The 18,202-nt window shown below is 53.0% G+C and overlaps 1 protein-coding gene across 1 annotated transcript; it reads left to right on the forward strand.

Annotated features, from left to right (window-relative positions):
• Positions 1-3,667: 3,667 nt before the first annotated feature.
• Positions 3,668-17,264, forward strand: LOC129209038 (microsomal triglyceride transfer protein-like). The gene is made up of 19 exons (XM_054832774.1): positions 3,668-3,975; positions 4,088-4,181; positions 5,323-5,504; positions 5,710-5,853; positions 6,369-6,476; positions 7,140-7,256; positions 8,744-8,883; positions 9,016-9,169; positions 9,765-9,922; positions 10,506-10,671; positions 11,140-11,247; positions 11,382-11,588; positions 11,698-11,915; positions 12,539-12,636; positions 13,601-13,722; positions 13,921-14,148; positions 14,434-14,558; positions 14,840-15,010; positions 15,292-17,264. The coding sequence occupies exons 2-19, from the start codon at positions 4,115-4,117 to the stop codon at positions 15,434-15,436; spliced, it is 2,658 nt and encodes an 885-aa protein (XP_054688749.1). The 5' UTR covers positions 3,668-3,975; positions 4,088-4,114; the 3' UTR covers positions 15,437-17,264.
• The last annotated feature ends 938 nt before the right edge of the window (positions 17,265-18,202 follow it).

Consider the following 18,202-nt stretch of genomic DNA (forward strand, 5'->3'; position numbering starts at 1 on the left):
TGGGTTTGGGTTTTTTTTTTTCTGTTTGCTTCCAGGTCTTTCCTAAAAACTCCTGAATAATAAGAGGCTGGAGTTGGTGGGTAACTAAAGATCATGTGCAAAAAAAGTGGGAAAGGAACTGAGCCCTTAGGGAGTCTTCCCTTCCACCCTCCCATCCGCCCCAGGGTGATCAGATACTGGAATCAGAGCTGGAAACTCCGCAGCAAGCCAAGAGCTTGTGCTGGGAAATCGCTGGGATGGTGCAGCGACCTCCCCAGTTCAGGCCCCAGTACAGCAGCCTCCAAACCTAGAGACTGGCCACCGGTACTGGCATTGCCCTGGGTAAGGAGTGTTTGGGTCTCGTTATCTCCACTAGACCTTTTTGCCGAGAATCCGCACTTGAAAATGCCCTGAAAACACCCACGGGTTGGGGCTTGCAGTCGATGGGCTCTGATGCAACAGTCCCCGTTGCCTCCGTCCTGCTTTCATCTAGGCGAGTTCAGCCTCCGGGCAGGGTGACCACCCTTCGCCAAAGTCCACCCTGACGTCACACCTGGGTGGCGAGGTCCCCGCATGCCTCTCTGACCCTGGGGCACGGTGACTTGGTGACGCCGACCCGCTCCGCTCTCCTGCCAACGTGTTTCGGAGCTGCGGCCGGACCCCCCCCCCCCGACAGCAATTTTTGGCAGCGGCCGCTCACGGCCACCCCCCGAGCGTGAGGGCTGGGGTGGCTTGGCATCCCCGTTCTGTCCGTAAAGCTTGCTACCGGGTCATTCCCAAGGCAACCCAGAATTAGACAGCAGCACAGTGTCTAAACAAGAAAGAAAAATAATGGAGAGGTAGCCTCGACCAGACTACGTGAATTTGATTTATCAGAAGAGGTTTTGCACTGGCAGGCTGCGCCTGGATGGAAACGGGAGATCGCCTTTCCCGTGGGTGATACACGGGGGGCTGGAGGAGCCCCCGGGATTGCAGCAGTGCCGTTGTTAAGACCGTACATGTGTCTGTAGGGCTGCAAAGTTTCCCAAGGCATCTGTCCAAGAGCACCGCAGCCCCAGCAGGGTTTGGGAAGAACACTTAGCAAATCGGACGCCTTATAAAAGTCAGTTCAATTTGAAGTGAGTGGAAATTAAAAGCGAAGGTCTAGAAAAGAGGATCAGCTTGTGGCGCTGCTATCAAAGCTTTTAAAGCAACAGCGGAAGCACGCTTCTGTTTCCGCTTTGCCGCCTTCTTACCGAAAAGAGCATCGTCCCGGGGCGGCTGGAGACAGGCAGCTACCACCCTGCAGCCTGAGCCGCAGGCGGCGAGGGCAGAGCCCGGGGAGCACGGGGCTTCTGGCCTCCGGGGACCGGCACAGGAGCAGGGACCAGCCCAGCAGGTACGTGGGGCTCAGGGCCAGGGGGGTGGGGAGTCTCCGCTCCAGGGCTCCCCCACGCAGGAGGAAGGACCAGCACGTGGGAAGAGACGTGTCAGGGGATGCTGGTGGAATTAATCTTGCACAAATGATTTTATTTCCCCCTTTTTTTTTTTAGTTCAGGTGAGGGATGGATTCAAAGCTCACTGATCCCGTCACTCGAGCGGCACATGGGTGAAAGCACGGGGTGCGGGTAACCGCGCAGGGATGCCCAGACCCGCAGCCACGGTGGCAGGCAGTCACTACGGAGTGGACAAACACAGCAACACCGAGCAACGAGCGAAGCCATCTGCCCTTCATTTTCATGGCCAGCACCAGGAATATAAACCCTCTGATAACTTCTGCTTCACTCTTTCACCGATTCTCCCAGAGACACAAGCAAGAGCCGGGTCTGGAGGAAGAGAACCCAGGTGCAAACAGGCGCTGGGACCCACTGTGCATCCCAGCCTCGCCTCCCGCGCTAACGAACCTGCGGCAGGTTTCTCTCCAGGCAGAGCTGTCGTCACAGCAATGGGCAAAGCCGCGTGTCAGAGAGTGGGATTCGTTTCACAGTCACACATCAAAGTCTGAGCTCGGTATTAAATCTCCCACATAATTGATGGAGTGGAATAAACACCATCAGAGGGAGATTAACGTCGCAGTAAGGCAGCGCCCAAGATAAGCAGCGCATAGCATCCCCCAAAGTCAGCTCTCTCTTTCCGCTGCCTTTAGAAGGATCCGGGATGGTCGGTTTAGTCCAGAGACCTGATTTAGGAACCTAGAGATAAATCCCACCCCCAGTGACTTTCCAGCTACATGATTACTTTCCCTGCGCGTTGCTGTCTTGTCATGAGGGTGAGATTATAAGAGAGGAGGGAGCAAGGAATGACAGCAAGACGCCTCCCGTGCAGATTTCGAGTGGGAGCTCAGCAGCTCACCCCGGGTAGCACAGGCAGTGGATGAACTCCCTTCCTTGGGACGGCTAGGAAACCTCTGCCGAGCAACCATCGCGTAGTTTCGCCTCTCAGGCATCCCAGCAGGTAGAAGTCGTCAGTCCAGAGCTGCCTACAGGAAAGCAGGTTGCAGCTTGTCGGGTCCCCACACCGCGGTCCTGGAAGGCCTCAGCAGCCAAGTCACAATAAGCAAACCTGCCAAAGTTCAGTTCCAGTTTGAGGCCTCCTTATCAGCAGGGTCTTTTTCACGAGCTGTTTCTGTTTGCCTTTCGTCTCCAGGTAGCGTGTTTAAACCGCAACCAGCAAACACTCTGGGACCTTGTTTTTGGGGCTTAGACCCTCAACAACTACTTTGTTTCTTGAAATATTTCATTTTTCCCCACTCTGGCTAAAGCTTTCTGTGTTCAGCAGGACATCCATCCCTCCATCCCCAGTGTGCTTTGCTCTCTCAGTGCACACTGGCAGAGCAGAAGTCCCCCAGGTCCGTGCATCCCAGAAGGAGAAGCTGATGCAGGAGACCCAACACCCCGTGGGCACCTCTTGAGCAGCCAACTCAAGGATAGCCCTAATGGTCATCCCTCAAAAGCAACCTATGGAATGAAAAGCTAGCAGACCAGCAAGACAGACACTGATAAAGAGAAGAATCTAAATATGGGGTATTTGTCTATAAAGACCATCAGAGAACCAAGTGGAGACACCATGCATGGGGAAACCTGTAGCTGGACTTTCCCCAGGTAGGTCACAGCTGGATCTGCCTTGCTTTTCAGGTCACAGCAGTGGCCCGAAAGCCCAGCGGTGATGCAGAGCTGGAAGACGTGCCCTTGAAAACGCCCTAACACCAAACCCTTTGGGTTTTGGTCCCGCTGCAATACACAGATCGCTTCCCTAATGACATTACTGCCTCTCAGATCCCTGTACGAGAAGGGTGCGGTGTGCCCCACATGCCCATTCTTTTTGGCAAAAAGGCTTCACAGGACCCTAAGCCGCTCCGTCGCCACCTCGGAGGGACTTTTGCACTTTAGAGTCTATAACGTCTTTAGGAACCAATTAAACTCAGCGATCAGAAAGCTCATGCACGGGGAAAAAAATAAAATATAAATAAACGCACGGTTGGTGGGCCAAGGGGTTAGCAGGCTGTGTGGAGCACCACCAGCAAAGCACCCATCTCCTAAATCCTTTCCCACGCCAATTTTTTTTTTTTTTGGGGGGGGGGTTAACAGTGTTCACAGCCTGACCCACGGGCAAGCTCTCCCCGTCCCCCTCCAGCCTGGCCCTTTAAGTAACTTGAGCCCCCGGGCTGCAAATCCCAACCTCTAACTAAAAGGATGGAAAAAAGCAGGGTTTTTTTTCCCCCTTCCCTCCTCCTGGGTTTTTTTTTCTTTTAAAAGCAACAATTTCTTCCCCTTTCCCTTCTGGTGGGAAGAGATGGTTCCCCAAGGGGCGGAGCAGCTTTCTGAGCATCCCCCTCCCATATCAAAGCAAGTTGCCCGTTTCTCCCCGCCCTGCAATGCTTCTGGCAGCCTTTTTTCTTTTTTTTCCTTTTTCTTTTTTTTCCCTTTTTTTCTGGCAGTTTTCCTCCCCTTCTGCCGGCCTTTGGCAAATCTCAGCTGATTTCCAAACCCTCCCCGGCTGCCGGGGGTTGGTGCAAAGGTTTAATTATTTGCTTTTCCTTGGAGAAGGTCGGGCCCCAGCGCCTGACGCTGCAAATCTCGCCCACTTTTGTTGTACGGTCCCTCTCCCACCCCCCTCTTTTCCTTCCCAGGCTCCCACCCAGCTCCCAGAGCCCACCATGAATCCACAGGCGTTTTCAGGCTACGTTTGCCTGCTTTGCTTTTCCTTCCTGAGCACGGCAAAAGGTAAGAGATTTTGGGCTGTTTCGGGTCCAGGGACACGACAGGGTTCGGCTACCCCGAGAAGCAGGATCCTCATCCCGGCGCGCATCCCGGTGCTCGCCGAAACGCAACGTGAGGCCAGGGAGGGAAGAGTTATTGCCACAACAACTGCAAACAGTCTGAGCATCTCCCGAGGACGGGGAAATTTTTGGGGACCGTGGAAGTCCTCCCCTGGGGGTGGGGGGGGTGAGGAAAAGCGGAGAGCTGGAGCTTTTTTAACTGCGCACGGTGCAGAAATATAGAAACTTTTCAGTCTGACTCATGGAGGAAAGCCCCAGGGAATGAGCTGGATTTCCATCGATTCATTTGTCATTATAACAAAAGTAGCAAAACTATAAAACATTTCAGAAGCCCAACAAGCGCATCGGATTTGCAGGAGAATTTCAAGTGACTTTAGAAAATAGATTAGATTGGTTATATCATGGCAAAGGCGATCCCCTCCTCCCCAGTTATATTTGTATATGAACAAGAGAAGGGACTCCAAATAATTCTAGATAAATAAGATTAAAGCAAAGAGGAGTTTTGATCTAAAGCAGCCCCACCAACTTCATTATGCCCTATCACTAAGTCAGTGATTTAATTAACAGTTAGCAGTTCTGATGGGAAACACACAATATGAAGAATACGGCCTCTCTTCTCCCCTAAATAAAAATGCACCAGGTAATGCACAATGCTGAAAAGACGCTTTGAGATATCCCTCCTGTCTGTGGGCACGCTCAGGAAACTTTACTTCAGGATTAAAGTGTGTTCCTCCAGCACTTTCGAAAAGCCCTGAAGTTCCCAAGCAGAGCTCTCCCTCTGACCATCGTTTCTAAGGCGGGACTGGAAACACAAGCGGGGATCAGCTCTCGCCGTGAGAACACCCAAATATCCAAACCCCAGGCACAAATGATTTCCCATGAAAACCTTCCCACGTTCTCCCCCAAAACGTGTCAGCTATACCTACTGCTCGGCGTAAAAATGACCCTTCCAGGAGGCAAAGGGATGCAGGTCATGAGCATCCCCGCGAGTCCAGTTCTTCTTTAGGATGGAGGGTGCTGGCCGCGGCGAGTGGAGGGACTGAGGTCTGCGACCACGTACCTTCAACATTTCCATCTTTCCTTAGGGGACTTGCAGCTGCTTTCTTTCCAGCCCGGGACCCTGTATCGGTACCGCTATTCCCTGGACGTCCAGCTGGACCACACATCCACGCCATCCCCGCCAGGAACCTGGCTGCGGGCTGAGGCATTGGTCAAGCTGCACCAGCTCTGGAGGGACCAAGGTGGGGAAGAGCTGCTCCAGGTGCAGGTACGTGGGGTAGTAAAGCCATTGCAGCCGGGTACTCCTCGTGGGAGCAGTGATGCTGTCTCTCTTTAGCCCCTTCCCTTTCTAGCCCAAGCCATCTGGAAAATGACCTCTCTGACCAAGAGGCCATTGCTTGCAGGTGGAACGCATAGCGACTTTAGAGCAGACACGCTTGGTCGCTGCTTTCTGCCATCTTCTGCTCTCGTAGATCCACGACCTGAAAGCCCAACAGGAGTCAGAAGAGGAAAGGAGCCAGGATGGCACTGGAAGTCCCCCTGCAGAGATTGCACTGAGCCAGGAGGCACAGGCAGAGCTCCAGCAGCCGGTGTTCATCTCCTGGAGCAGCGGGAAGGTCAGCTGGACACCTCCTGGGCTTGCTTATACCCTCCGCAGAGAACTCCTGCCCGCATCCCAAATTTTCCCAGCTACAAAGTCCATAGGAACTCCTGCTCCACCTCTGATTTCATATCAGACCACAAGGAACCGGACAGGGTGGCAAACGCAGGTCTCCTGCAGGGTCCAGGGTGGCCCTAGATGCAGCCCCATCCTCCAAAGGGGCTGCAGGCTTGGCTGGAGCTGCAGCATCCCACGTGAGATGGACCTCGGTCCTAAGCGTGGGATGAGAGCTTCTTTCTGACCTTCTCCTCTAAGGCTTGGGGGGGGGAAAAAAAAGGGAAAATTTGCAGGCATGCATCCACAAAGCCCGTGCTATTGAGGGATTCGGTCCTCCTCGTGAAAAATCTTTGGGTACCTCCAGGGTGTCGCTTAGGTCGCGGGGGAGATGCCTTTGAGCAGGGAAGGCAGCAGAGCGCCCGCAGGGCCCCCAGAGCCATCCCCGCAGGCAGACATCACCTCTTGCCCTCTCAGGTCAAAGCCTTCTACGGGGATGAAGGAGAAAGCATCCTGATCTCGAACCTGAAGCGAGGTGTCATCAGTCTGCTCCAGCTCCAGCCCCACGCCGGCACTGCAGTGGAGGTAGGTGCAGAGCCGGGGCCAGATCCTGCCCGGAAGCCAGGGACCATGCCACAGCAGGAGAACCATCCCCAAAGCACCGGCAGCCCAGGTCCTTCAGCAGAGGAGGCAAAATTCAGGATAAGCATCACAGGCTTTGCTGCTCCAGCTACCCCTGGGCTGTGAGCAAGAATGACTATTGGAAAGACAGAAGGGGTTTGTGAACATCAATTAAAAAAAAAAATATCTGTATATGATTTTCAGGAATGGGCACACTGATAAAATCATCAGCTTTCCCTGGACAGCAGGAAAAGTGGAGGAAAAAAAAAAAATTGACAAGGATTTCTGCCAAGTTGGATTCACTTTGCCCAACCTAGCAGGGAAATCCCATCCGGAGCTCAAATGATGCTGGAGTGACCTGTGAACAACATAAAATAACCTCAGGTCCCAAAATGCAGGCACAAAGATGCTGCTGCTGGGGTTCACCTGAATTTGAAAAACCGAATTTCCTACCCAGATGGACTTGGAGCTATCCAACACCCCCAAATACAGCCCACTTTCCAGCTTTTTGATGGTTTTTCTATTTATTAGTTTGTGCTTTGTGTCTGTCCTCTGCACAGGTCGTTTTATTCAGGCCCGACCAAAGCCGATCACCTTTACCCACGGTCACTCACACTTGTGTTTCAGGAGGACGCCTCCGGGAGCTGCCAAGTCACGTACGCCGTGTCCAACCACTCCACCACGAAGACAAAAGATCTCCTCAGCTGCACAAAGCCGAAGTCCGGATTCGCCTCCGTAAACAAAGCAAGTCCATTGCTCTCGTGGTGGTGGGCTGTCCCCAAAAATCTTCCTGCAGGTGGGCTTTGGGTCCCACTCCCAGCTGGCTTCAGCCTCCTGCACCAGCCTGGGATGGGACTCCAGGTTTTAGACCCAAAGTGGGATGCACCAACATAGCTCAGGAGGAACACATGGTTTCAAGGTGGGTAGGAGCAGAAAAGATGTCCTGGGTCATCCCATCCCCATCCTTGTTATCACTTCTGAGCTGCCAGCTAATCCTGCTCGGGAAGGTGGAGATACAGAAAGGTTTTCTGGACCTCAGACTGATTGGATTGGGGATTAGGTTGACAGGGGACAGGACCAGAGACTGCTGCTTGTTTCATTTAAAGCAGTAGCCCGTGTTCAGCCCTGACATAAATAGATGAAACTCTGTGGGTTTTTATGCAGTTACACCTGCCATGGCTAAAATCAATGGTGTGGTTTGGTTGGGTTTTTTTTTTAAATATATAAATTCTACTGAATTCAATATAAAAATGGACATCACCGCACAGTAGGGTTTTCCCACAAGCCGTCTGGATCGAGGCAGCTCTCTGGACCTCACCTGTACCCGTAGCTGTGACAGCAAAATAACGATGCTGCCCAGCTCTGTAAAAGGCAAAGCCTATGTATAAAAAACCCCTCTCTATTAAAATATTAAAATATTATTGCTAATGCCATTTGCTGCCAAAAACCACTGCTTGCACATGGTTCAGCTCTTCCCCGAGACCCGCCACGTGCAAGCCCAGCTGCTCCGATAACATCTCCCCTCGCCGGGGCTGGGAGAGGAGGCAGAGGTGAAGTTCAGCGAGTGCGTCATTTCTTTCGGAAGGAAAAGCCAGAGAGTTTCCCCAAGGTCACCGCGCAGCTCCGCGAGGAAGCCGAGCGTATTTTGGCATGAGCTTGGTGGAAATTGCTGATGCTTAGCTTCCTCTTTCGCTTGGAGAAAGTCCTTGCTGATGCTCGTCAGGATGAGGCAGGTTTTGGCATTGGAGGCCATGCCTCTTCCCACACCGTGCAGCTGCGTTGGGGCAGCTACGGAGCTAGCACCCTTGCATGGACCTGCAGGAAGGGCAATGCTTTGGGAGGCATCTCTTTCCAGTCTGTGGTCTCCAGGCATCACCCACGCCGGGCAGGAGCATCCCCTGCTCCCTCTGCCGCCCTTTTCTTCTGCGGCTGAGCCAGGGCGGCACCACCTCGAAAGAGAAAGTCCGCACGGTGCCACCAGTCTGTCTCCCCGCATCAACCGCGGGCAAGAGCGTCCCCGCACCGTGGTCCTCAGCTGGTGCTGCCTTCTCCCACATCTGGGAAGAGCTGGGGCTCTTCTGGATTTTCCCTTCCTACATTTTGCAAGTGAAGCGGGTGACTTTGTGGACTGGAAAACTCTTTTGCTGCTAATAGAGAGGAGAGAAATCTCCTGGGGAGAAGGGAAAGAAGGAAAAGGTTGCATTTTTTCTCCTTGCTTTTCCTCTTTCAAGATTTTTGGAGTCGAGTGGCAGCCCACCAGCAAAAGCCAGTACATGGTGAAAGACAACCTCCTCCACTCCGTGCTGGCCGAGGAAAGCCACATGGTGTCTCCAGCCCTGAGGTCCTCCATCGGCATCAAAATCAGTTCAAGGTGAGCGATGTCCCCGTACCACTGCCCGAACTGGGCAGCCTGGCACGGGATAATCTGTTGGAGGAAATACCGGACACCTTTTGTCAGCTTCCCCCCGCATCTCCTTCCTGATGGCTTCTTCTCCCTCCACAGGCAGCAGCTCCAGCTACTGTCTCCTCCGATGCCCGGCCCCGCAGAGGTAGCCGGACGAAGCCTCGAGGATGCGCTGGCTGGCACGGAGGGACGGCACCAGCCCCTGGGTATGGCCAGCCTGCCCTTCAGGAGGGTCTGCACCCGTTGCCCATCGGTCAGTGATGCTACCTACCCCCAAAACTCACCAGGTGCAGGAGAAGGCTGTAGGATTTGGGGTTAAACCATGGGGGTGCAATTTGGAGGGGCTGGTTACCGCTGTCAAGGCAGGATGCGGCCCTGGGAGCGCTGTAGAGCAGCAGCCTGACTTGCTGCCTCTCCTAAATAGTACCTAACGTTGCTGCCCGTGGTGGAAGGACCCCTCTGTCCCCCCAGACATAGCTGCGTTTCTGTGATGGGGGAGGTAACCTGGTGCGCGGCTGGCACATCCAGTTGGGTTGAACTCATCACGGGTCTGAGGTCAGGAAACATTCCCGCCGCGGGTCAGGCTAGCAAGGACAAAGGAGGGGTGAATTCTGCCTCCTCAAGTCCTCCAGGCTTTTCACCTAGGAGATCTGGAATTGCAATGGCTTTCAGGCACCGGTGATGCTCACAGTTTCTCTTGCTCTTTTCCTGGCACGTACCACAAACTGGGGCGTTTGGGCTTCAGCACAAGTCCTCCTAAATATTTCCCGTGTATAAACGTTATCCCATGGATTCAGGATCAGGAGTAACAGAGACCAAATTCCACCTAACAAACCTTGTCTTTGTAGCTGAGAGCCTACCTGAAGGCTTTTGACAGCCAGAGACTCAAAATGGACACCTCGAAGGCGGCGACCACGTGGCAGTTCCAGAGGTTCACCCAGATGCTGCGCAGCACCAAGAAGAGAGACGTTCTGCAGCTGCTGAGAAGAACACCCGAGGAGATGCTGTGAGACTCCCAAGAGCTATTTTCCGGGCGCGTAGAGCCCTGGCACGTAGGGTCATTCCTGGCCTCGGCAACCTGGGGCATTTGGTGCTGGTCCATACACCATACCTGGTCCAGGCAGCCGTCCCGACTAGTGCGAACGTGCTCTGCTTTTTCTTAATGCCTGTTCTGTACAAACACTGCGTGGCCTTTGTTTTGTTTTGTTTGGGGTTTTTTGTGGGGTTTTTTGCTGGTTTTGGAGCAGAGAAAATGGTCCAGCGAGGCTTTCTGCAAATATCGCTGGAGGTTTGTTATTTACAGACCGTCCACCCATGGCCGTAGCATCCATCACTTGTCAGTGCAGGCGCTGGGGCCGGGCTCCCGTCCGCAGTCAAATACCCAGATGTGGGTGAGTTCAGAGCAAGAGCCAACCTTCTAGTTTGGGGTTCTGGTTTTTAACCCATGAACTGAAGCTCCCGTGAGTTTTAAAACAAGAGGACAGCACGGAGAAGAGAAAGGGGGATGAGGACCTGCGCAGGGCACCTTGTTCCTTCTCCAGCTCTACCGCTGGGTCGTGCCACTGATGACCTCCCTCTTCTTCCTCCAGCCCCTTCGTCGTGGAGGCGGCGGTGGCCGCACAGTCGGTGGCATCCTTGGCAGCTCTCTCGGACTTTCTGGATTTCGGCAAGGAGCCCAAGTCCCTGCTGGAGAAGTTTCTCTATGCAGCAGCCTTCTCTCCCCGGCCTTCGGGAGAGCTTCTCCGCCTGGTGTTAGTAAGTACGGACATTTCTCTCCTTCCCTGAGGGTCCTGGGTCCAGGATGGATCCTCACCTTGTTTCAGCCAGGAGGGAACAGCAAGCGTATTTTCCTCAAAAAGGAAAATACGTTTCTGTAGAAGTATATCTTCCTGCTTACGCAATTATTTTATGTCCCTTTAATGGGACACTGGCGATGGGAGCAGATGCTCCTCAGAGAAAAAGCATTCAGCAGAAAGTGCTTTATATCAGTGCATTACGGACAATAAAAGCTTAATTAAAAGCCACTGTGAAAAATCAGTATTTTATCCAATTAAACCATGCATTGCCTCCTTCAAAGCAGGTAAGAACTAGTTTGTCCTTACTTTTTTGGTAAATGCTTTGGAATAATAAGTAAAGCATGTTCCACCACCACCCCCCTTCCCTCCCCCCCCCCTTTTATTTTTCCTTTTTCCTACTTCCTAACACCCCTTTCCCGGTTCCCAGGACAAGCTGGATGGGAAGCAGCTGGCCCCCGAGGTCTGGGAGACCGGGATAGTGGCCGTGGGCTCCCTGGTCGGCAAGCTGTGCCAGCAGAAGCTGTGTGAGCTGCAGGTGGGTCCTCTGCAAACGCCCATCCTTGGCTTTTCCGGACACCCCCCCCCCTCTCTCTTCCAGGGGTGCCCAAAACGTCTCCTGTCCCTCCCCTCATTCTCCTTCACTTCTGCCCTCCTGCAAACCCCGAGCAGGAGGTGGAGCGCGGGGTGGAAACCATCCTTGGGGGGCTCAGAGGTGCCAAGGAGGAGTCCGAGGTGGTCATTTACCTGCTGGCCCTGGGGAATGCGGTGCTCCCCGAAACCATCCCCATCCTCCTGGACCACGCCGAGGAGGGTCCCGCCGCCGCCGCGGCCGTCTCTGCCCTGCGGCGATTTCCCACTCGGCACATCTCCGGCAAGGTACGAAACAAAGCTGCCGAGGCTTGGTGCTCCTCTTCCCGTTCAAAGGCAAGCCATTGGGGTGCAAATGGAGCCTAACGGTACCATTTTAATTGCCCTCTTGCATCAGGTGAAACGAGCAATGAGGAGGATTTTCCATGAGAAGAGGAAAAGCTACGAAAAAACATGTCGCCTGGCTGCTGCAGAAATCCTCCTAGATAACGAACCCTCGCCCATGGATGTCATCAACATCCTGCTGGCCGCCAACGAGATGGAGACGGAGACAGCAACGTTTCTTCTGCTGAAGGTCCGGGACAGCCTGCGTGCTGACCACCACCACCCGGCGAGGTGGGTCTGGGGAAGAAGATTGCATTTTTCCCCCCCTAGCTCTACATCACTTTTTTTTTTTTCCTCCTCCCCGCTCCAGCTGTGGCTTTTGACCCAGCGTGCCTTTAAAGCGTGCTGGCATCGCTTCTTGGGGCTGCCGGCTGCAGGAGGAAGAAAACAGCTGGGCTGCTATTGCAGATGACACCCAAGCAGCCAAAACGTGCCATCCCTCCGAAACCCGGCATCCCTCCTCGTCCTGCCCCGTGGCAGAGGGACCCAGGCTCGTGGCTTCAGCAGAGTCCTTGGAGGTCAAAGCTCTGGCTCGCAGGGCAGCGCGCAATTTGTAACTGCATTGATCTTCCCACCTGCACAAAACGAACTGAGCACTGACGTTTTTCAGAGCTAAGCAGAGGCCATGTGAAAATATCTGACTGGCTTACCCCAAAAAACTGGAGGAGAGAGAAATTCCAGCGTAGCCCACGTCTGCTCATTTCATTTTTTGCTCACGCTTCTCTGGTCAACTGAGAGAAATATTTTGGAAATTTATATTTCCTTCTTTGTACAGACTTCTGTAATGACCAACAACATTTTCCCTTCCTTCCTTCCTTCCCGGTGCTGACATACCCTTTCCCTCTTGCTTCCAGGAAGATAATGAGAGACATCATGAAAGACCCACGCATAAATAATTACAACTTCTTCTCGAAAGCTGGCATCTCCTCTTCTTTCTCAGGACCTCTGACAGGTGAGGACACAGGGCACACTCATCCCACGGTCCCCTCAAACAGCTGAAGGAGGGGCTGACACCACTGACACCCCTGCGACCACCCAGCTTTCTACAGCAGGAGGGCTGGGGCTTGCCACATTCTTTTCCAAAACCCTGCTAATTTGGAAGAGGAACTTCAGCTGGAGATGAAACCAATGGTAGATTGTAGGTGGGAGTTTCTTTGCTTTTCCTGTTAAGTCAAGACATTTAGCTCCGTTCTTCAGTTCCTTAGGTAGTTTTAATAAGCTCTTGAAAGAGGAGAATCATAAAAATCATCAGACTTCAGAGAGACTGCAACAGTCGATGCTTGCTAGATATCTGCTGAAATCTTCACCCCTCGGCTCTCATTTCCATCCCTCTTCAAATTGGCTCAGTTACCCCCTTGCGGGGGTAGGTAGAGGCCAGACAGCCAACACCCAGAACAACAACATTGAACGCTAAATCCTTTGCTTATTGCAAGAACAGGAGGAGATGGCGCAGAGCAGCTTTCCCCTCTGCATCATTTAGCTTTAACAGGTATTTAATGGCTAACGTACGAAATCTGTGCAGGTCAGCCACCCCATCCATAGATGGGACAGCTCTACAGGAGCAGCCACACGATCTGTTGGGGAGGCTCACAAATTACCAAGGGGCTCTCAGGATCCTGCTTTTAGACGTACCCACTGACCTCCCCATTCCCACAATCAGTCTGGATGAGCTCTTTTAAGAGACCACTCCACCCTGCTGAGCTCTGACTTGGCGGCACCAGGCGCAGGAGACCCCCTTGCCGGGATCTCAGCCTTGCACATCCCACCTACGGGCTCTGTATTTTTCTGTCAGCCTTCATCCCCTGCTGCTGCTTCCCAGAGCATTTATGGTTCACCACCATTCAGCAACTCATTCGCAAAAAGAGATGTGCCAGACGCTGCCCGGCGATGCTTACGGGTGCCTCTCTGCCTTCCAGTCACCCAGGACCTGCTTTCCACCTTTGGGCTGGACCTGCTGTTTTTGGAGGGTGGATTCCTGAGGAAGAGCGTCTCTGACTTCTCGCTGCTCAGCCACGGCCGGCGACTTCACGCAGCTCAGGTTTGCTGCCGGGACAGCGGCTGGGGGGGCACATACATGGAGGGGGGTGATGGCACCAACCCAGTGGTGCCACTGCCCCCTCTGTGTCCCCTCAACCTCCTTATGGTGCTTGACATCACTCAGCATGCCCCCGCAGCATGAAACAGACTCTCCAGCTTTGCTCCGTGCAGCTTGCACTTCTCCACTTCTGTGTCTTAGGTCACTATTGAAGCACAAGGGATGGAGTCAATGCTGGGAGAAAACGTCTTGGAAGGAGAAGAGGAACCAGAGCTCGTGGCCGGGATGTCTGCCATCTTCTTCGATGTTCAGTTGCGGCCGATCGTCTTCTTCCAGGGATATACAGACTTGATGGCCAAGGTGCTGTTAAGCAGCGGAGAACCCACAAGCGTGGTCAAAGGGAACCTCCTGCTGATGGACCATCACCAGGTACTGGATGGAGGGAGGTCCACGCCAAATCCTAGTGAATCCCATAGCATGGGCCAGTGGATTTTAGGTATGTTGCTTGCTGCGGATACAGATCTAAGAGCGAGGCGACACTTCCAGCTGTCTCTTGGGGTTGGTAAAACAATGGGATGGCTGACTCTGCCATGGGATATATGTGGCTCAGGTTGCTCCTGTGCAAGCCCAGCAGCCGCACGTTGCTGCCGGTATCAGCCGCTCAGCCAAGAGCGGTGCCCGGTCGCAGCATGGTCTGCCTTCTCCATCTTCCAGGTCATTCCTCTGCAGTCTGGCCTCCAAGTGGCCATCAAACTCCAGGGCGGGCTGGGGCTTGACATTTCAGCCGACATGGACGTGAGCATTTGGGAGCAGGAATTGAAAACCAGCATCAACGCGAGGTCAGCGGGTGGGAAAATGCTTGGCTCTGCAGATGCAGGGTACCTGGGGCCGGGGGTCAGCACCTAGCATGAAGGATGCTCCACCTCAGGCTCTCCTCCTGCTGGGTCTAGCCCTTCCTGGTGGGCACCTTGGGTAGGGGTCTGGTGGGCACTGGTTACACACTCCTTTTCCACAACCAGACCTAAAATTAAGATGCTTATGGGGTTGTTTGGTGCCAGTGCGTGGTGCCCGGCGCAGGGCCATTGCTTGATGACCAGACCCACGTGCTTCTCTCTCACAGGGGAAGCCTTGCCATTGATTTCCAGGCAGAACTAGACGCCCCTTTCCTCCAAGCCACCTTGAGAAGTCAGACGGAGGCAGAGACCTCAATCCACTTTGACACCACGCTGAGGTTTTCCAGCAGCCCGGTGCTCATGTGCCTGCAGCTGAGAGAGGAGCAGGTCCCATACAGGTAGTCTCTAGATACATCCAGATCCTGTAGAAACATCATGATGCGCTTGAGATAAGGGAGGACTTCTTGGGGAGTGGAGGGAATTAATGGTTATACGCTTACTGAGCAGGATGGGTTGAAACCTGTAGGGATGGGGGAAGGACACAGCAATTTCAAGATGACATGGGTGGAAGCACCATGCCTAGACCATCAGGAGGTGGTGAACATGCTGGTCTGGGAGGAGGATGAGGTCCACCACCACCACAGCCTCCTGACCATCTCACTGTTGCCTTGTCCCGCAGAGAAATCTTCACAGTTTCCAAGTCTGCTGGGAACCAGAGCAGCACCGCTCGAAAAGGCAGGAAGGGCACCGTGCCCGGGCGGGAGTTTGCCTTGCACCGGGCCAACTCCAAGGTCTGCAACCTCCTGATGACGGCAGAAGAGTAGGGGAGTCGGAGCACTTTGGGACTGGATAAGTGCCCCCTCTCCTGCCACACACCTCAGTTCTCTCTGAACTCCCAAGGACTCTGTCCAACTCCTCCACAATCATCTTTTAATAAGAAAAACGTTGCAAGAAGGGCACCAGAAGAGACCACGAGAGGAACTGCTGCAGGACAGCCAGAGGCACCCCTTGCTCGGGGCTGGAGGAGCCAAACCTGCCCTCCCCACCCCAAACACTGAGATTTCCCCCGCCTGAACTCTTCCCTTTCATGGGGAAGGGCTTGCTGGAAGCCAAACTGGTCCTTGTGAAAAACAGCCTTCTTTTGCTAATGAATTAGTTTCTCAGAGCCCAACAGAGGGCTGAGCCTGTACCCAAAAATGCCATGTTTTCTCCAAATTTATCAAAGCAGCCAGCAGGGAGGAGGTTCCAAACGAAGGGAGTGAATGACCCCTCCTTTAATGCACAGTTTTGCCATTGACAAATTGCCCAGGAACGGGGAAAAAATTATTTCAGGAGGAGGTGTGGGGTTTTTTAATTATTTTTTTAACGCAACCACAGAGACATTCACCGCAGAATAATCCTCAGATTAGAGAAAGGCAGAGAAGCGAGACAAAATGCTTCGTAACCTGTTGCCAATTACTGTACCTTCTTCCCAGATTAATGGAAGGTGTTTGCATTTATTTGCAATACAAAGGCAACTCAGCTCCCTGAGCACAAGCATTTTAGTGCTTGCAAAGAGTGGAGTAAAAAGGTGTTTTGAGATTATCGGGACTCCCAGCATGGGACAAAGACACTGGAGGTAGAGAAATTACCACTCTAACAGGGGCAGCACGCAGAGCTGGATCTGAAGTCAGCAATGCTCAGCTGGGGAACCAAATGATTTCAAGCCATGGGCACAAGCTGCCAAGGTGTTTGGAAAGTTCTGCGCCCTTTGGGTATTATTTTTTTAATGAGTTATTGGCAGTTCGGTCCATCCTATAGGGCAAAGAGAGATGCTGGTTGCCATGGAGGGCAAGAGATGATGTTTGCCCGACGTGGCCCTTTCGGGATTTGAGAATCTGTCGCAGAGAGCTTGGGCAAACATTACAAAGCTGTTGCTTCAGGTAATCATCCTTTGGGGTGGGCGTTATTCAACCCAGACTGGAGAAGTTAAATAGAGGGGTCACACCTCCACCCCATCCTCTTCCTCCTCTTTATAGGAGCCAGCAGATACTAGATGTGCCTTTTGCAGATGCAGAACCCATCTACTGAGAGGTGGCTTCTGCCTAGAGCCTCTCGTCTTCTTTTTTGATCCAAAGTTTACATATTAATGGAGAAGCCTCTGGCCCCTTTTATCGCCTGAACAGCAGTTCCCCTTCTCTTCTAATCGAGGCAGCAGATGGAGATAAGATTGCCTCAACCCTACACACAGGAAGGCAGCGTTCCAGCAACAAAGAAATACAGCAGCTTCCCTTTTCTGCTGATATTTGGGCTCTTTTGGTGACCATTTGTGAAAATTACAGCTAGCTTCAAGCAAATATTGTTCTTCTGTTTTGCATTCTCCTCTCAAGTTGGATTGTTATCAGCCGCGACCACCGAACACCTCTCTGGCACTGGAGGGCGGCTCGCAAGGAAAAAGCAGTATTTCTTCATTTCTTCCTGATAAGAATGTGCCTTTGAAATTTTTTTTTTTTTATTATAAAACATGCTTTTTAGAAAAAAGAGGGATATTGACTTTTTTTTTTTTTTAAATTATGAGCCTGACAACGTAGCACCAAGTCTCCTGGTTTGGGAGAAGAAAACTTGTCTGGTTTTCCATCTGGAGACACTAACGACGAACGTTTTGGTTATGTACAGAAATAAATGCCGTGTATTTTTTCTGTTTGATTCCTAACTTTTCTGGACACACAGTCGGGAAGAGGAAGGAGAGAGGCAGAGAGCAGCTCCCATAGCTCAGGCACTTCCAACAAGAACAGCATGGCCAAAGCCACCTTTAAATCAAGTCACGGTCCCAAGGGACCTGTTTTTTAGGTCCGTATTTAGGGTATCCTGGAGATGCAAAGCTAAATGCCCCGTCAGGGCTGCATGACGGGGACACGAGGGCTACCTCTGCTCCCAGAAACCCCCAGAGCATCATCAGGGACGACGGCAGCCCCGCAAGAGGGTTCCCATGGGGCTGAAGACACTGCCTTATCCTCTCCTGCCAACTTCTGCAAAGGTATTGGCGGCCATCCAAGACTTTGCTTAAAATCAGGGCTTCCCCTGCACCAAGGCTCTGCTGATTACGGAGCGGTCTCGCTCAGAGCAGACCCCAAGGACACAGAGAGTAATTGCCCTCGGGTCTGAACAGGAGGATCCCTGCGTGACCGTGGGAGGAGGGGGGAACGTGTATCGCCCTTCTCGCATTGCTCAGCTTTCTGCAGAGCTGCTCACCGCAGCTCCGAGTCCCGCTAACTCCCCGTCTTCACCCTTTCCCCAGGAGCACCCCATAATTTCCCACTCCTCTTGTCTCACCGTCAGGATTTGGGCTTACTCGGAGTGTTTTACACGCCGATGAGTTGCTACAATCTCTGCTGGCATGCACCACCCCTGGGACCACCTACGGACCTGCACGAGCCTCAGTCCCCATCCAAAACCATGCTGCAGGTGTTTGGGGAGGACCATGTGGACCCAAAACCTCTCTCAGCCTCGGCATTTGTTCCTTGGCCAAAGACAGGAGACACCCACCTGACGTCTAGGACCTTTCCCATTGCTTTCTCTCCCCCTTCTCCTTCTCCAAAGGAGATTTACAG

The sequence above is a fragment of the Grus americana genome, chromosome 7 (assembly GCF_028858705.1).
Source record: "Grus americana isolate bGruAme1 chromosome 7, bGruAme1.mat, whole genome shotgun sequence".
Lineage (NCBI taxonomy): Eukaryota > Metazoa > Chordata > Aves > Gruiformes > Gruidae > Grus > Grus americana.

Excerpts from the sequence above, each read along its gene's own strand:
- LOC129209038 (XM_054832774.1), top strand. The coding sequence starts at position 4,115 with ATGAATCCACAGGCGTTTTCAGGCTACGTTTGCCTGCTTTGCTTTTCC. Across the intron at positions 6,477-7,139 it reads ACGCCGGCACTGCAGTGGAG|GAGGACGCCTCCGGGAGCTG; the intron begins GTAGGTGCAGAG and ends CTTGTGTTTCAG. Across the intron at positions 9,923-10,505 it reads AGAACACCCGAGGAGATGCT|CCCCTTCGTCGTGGAGGCGG; the intron begins GTGAGACTCCCA and ends TTCTTCCTCCAG.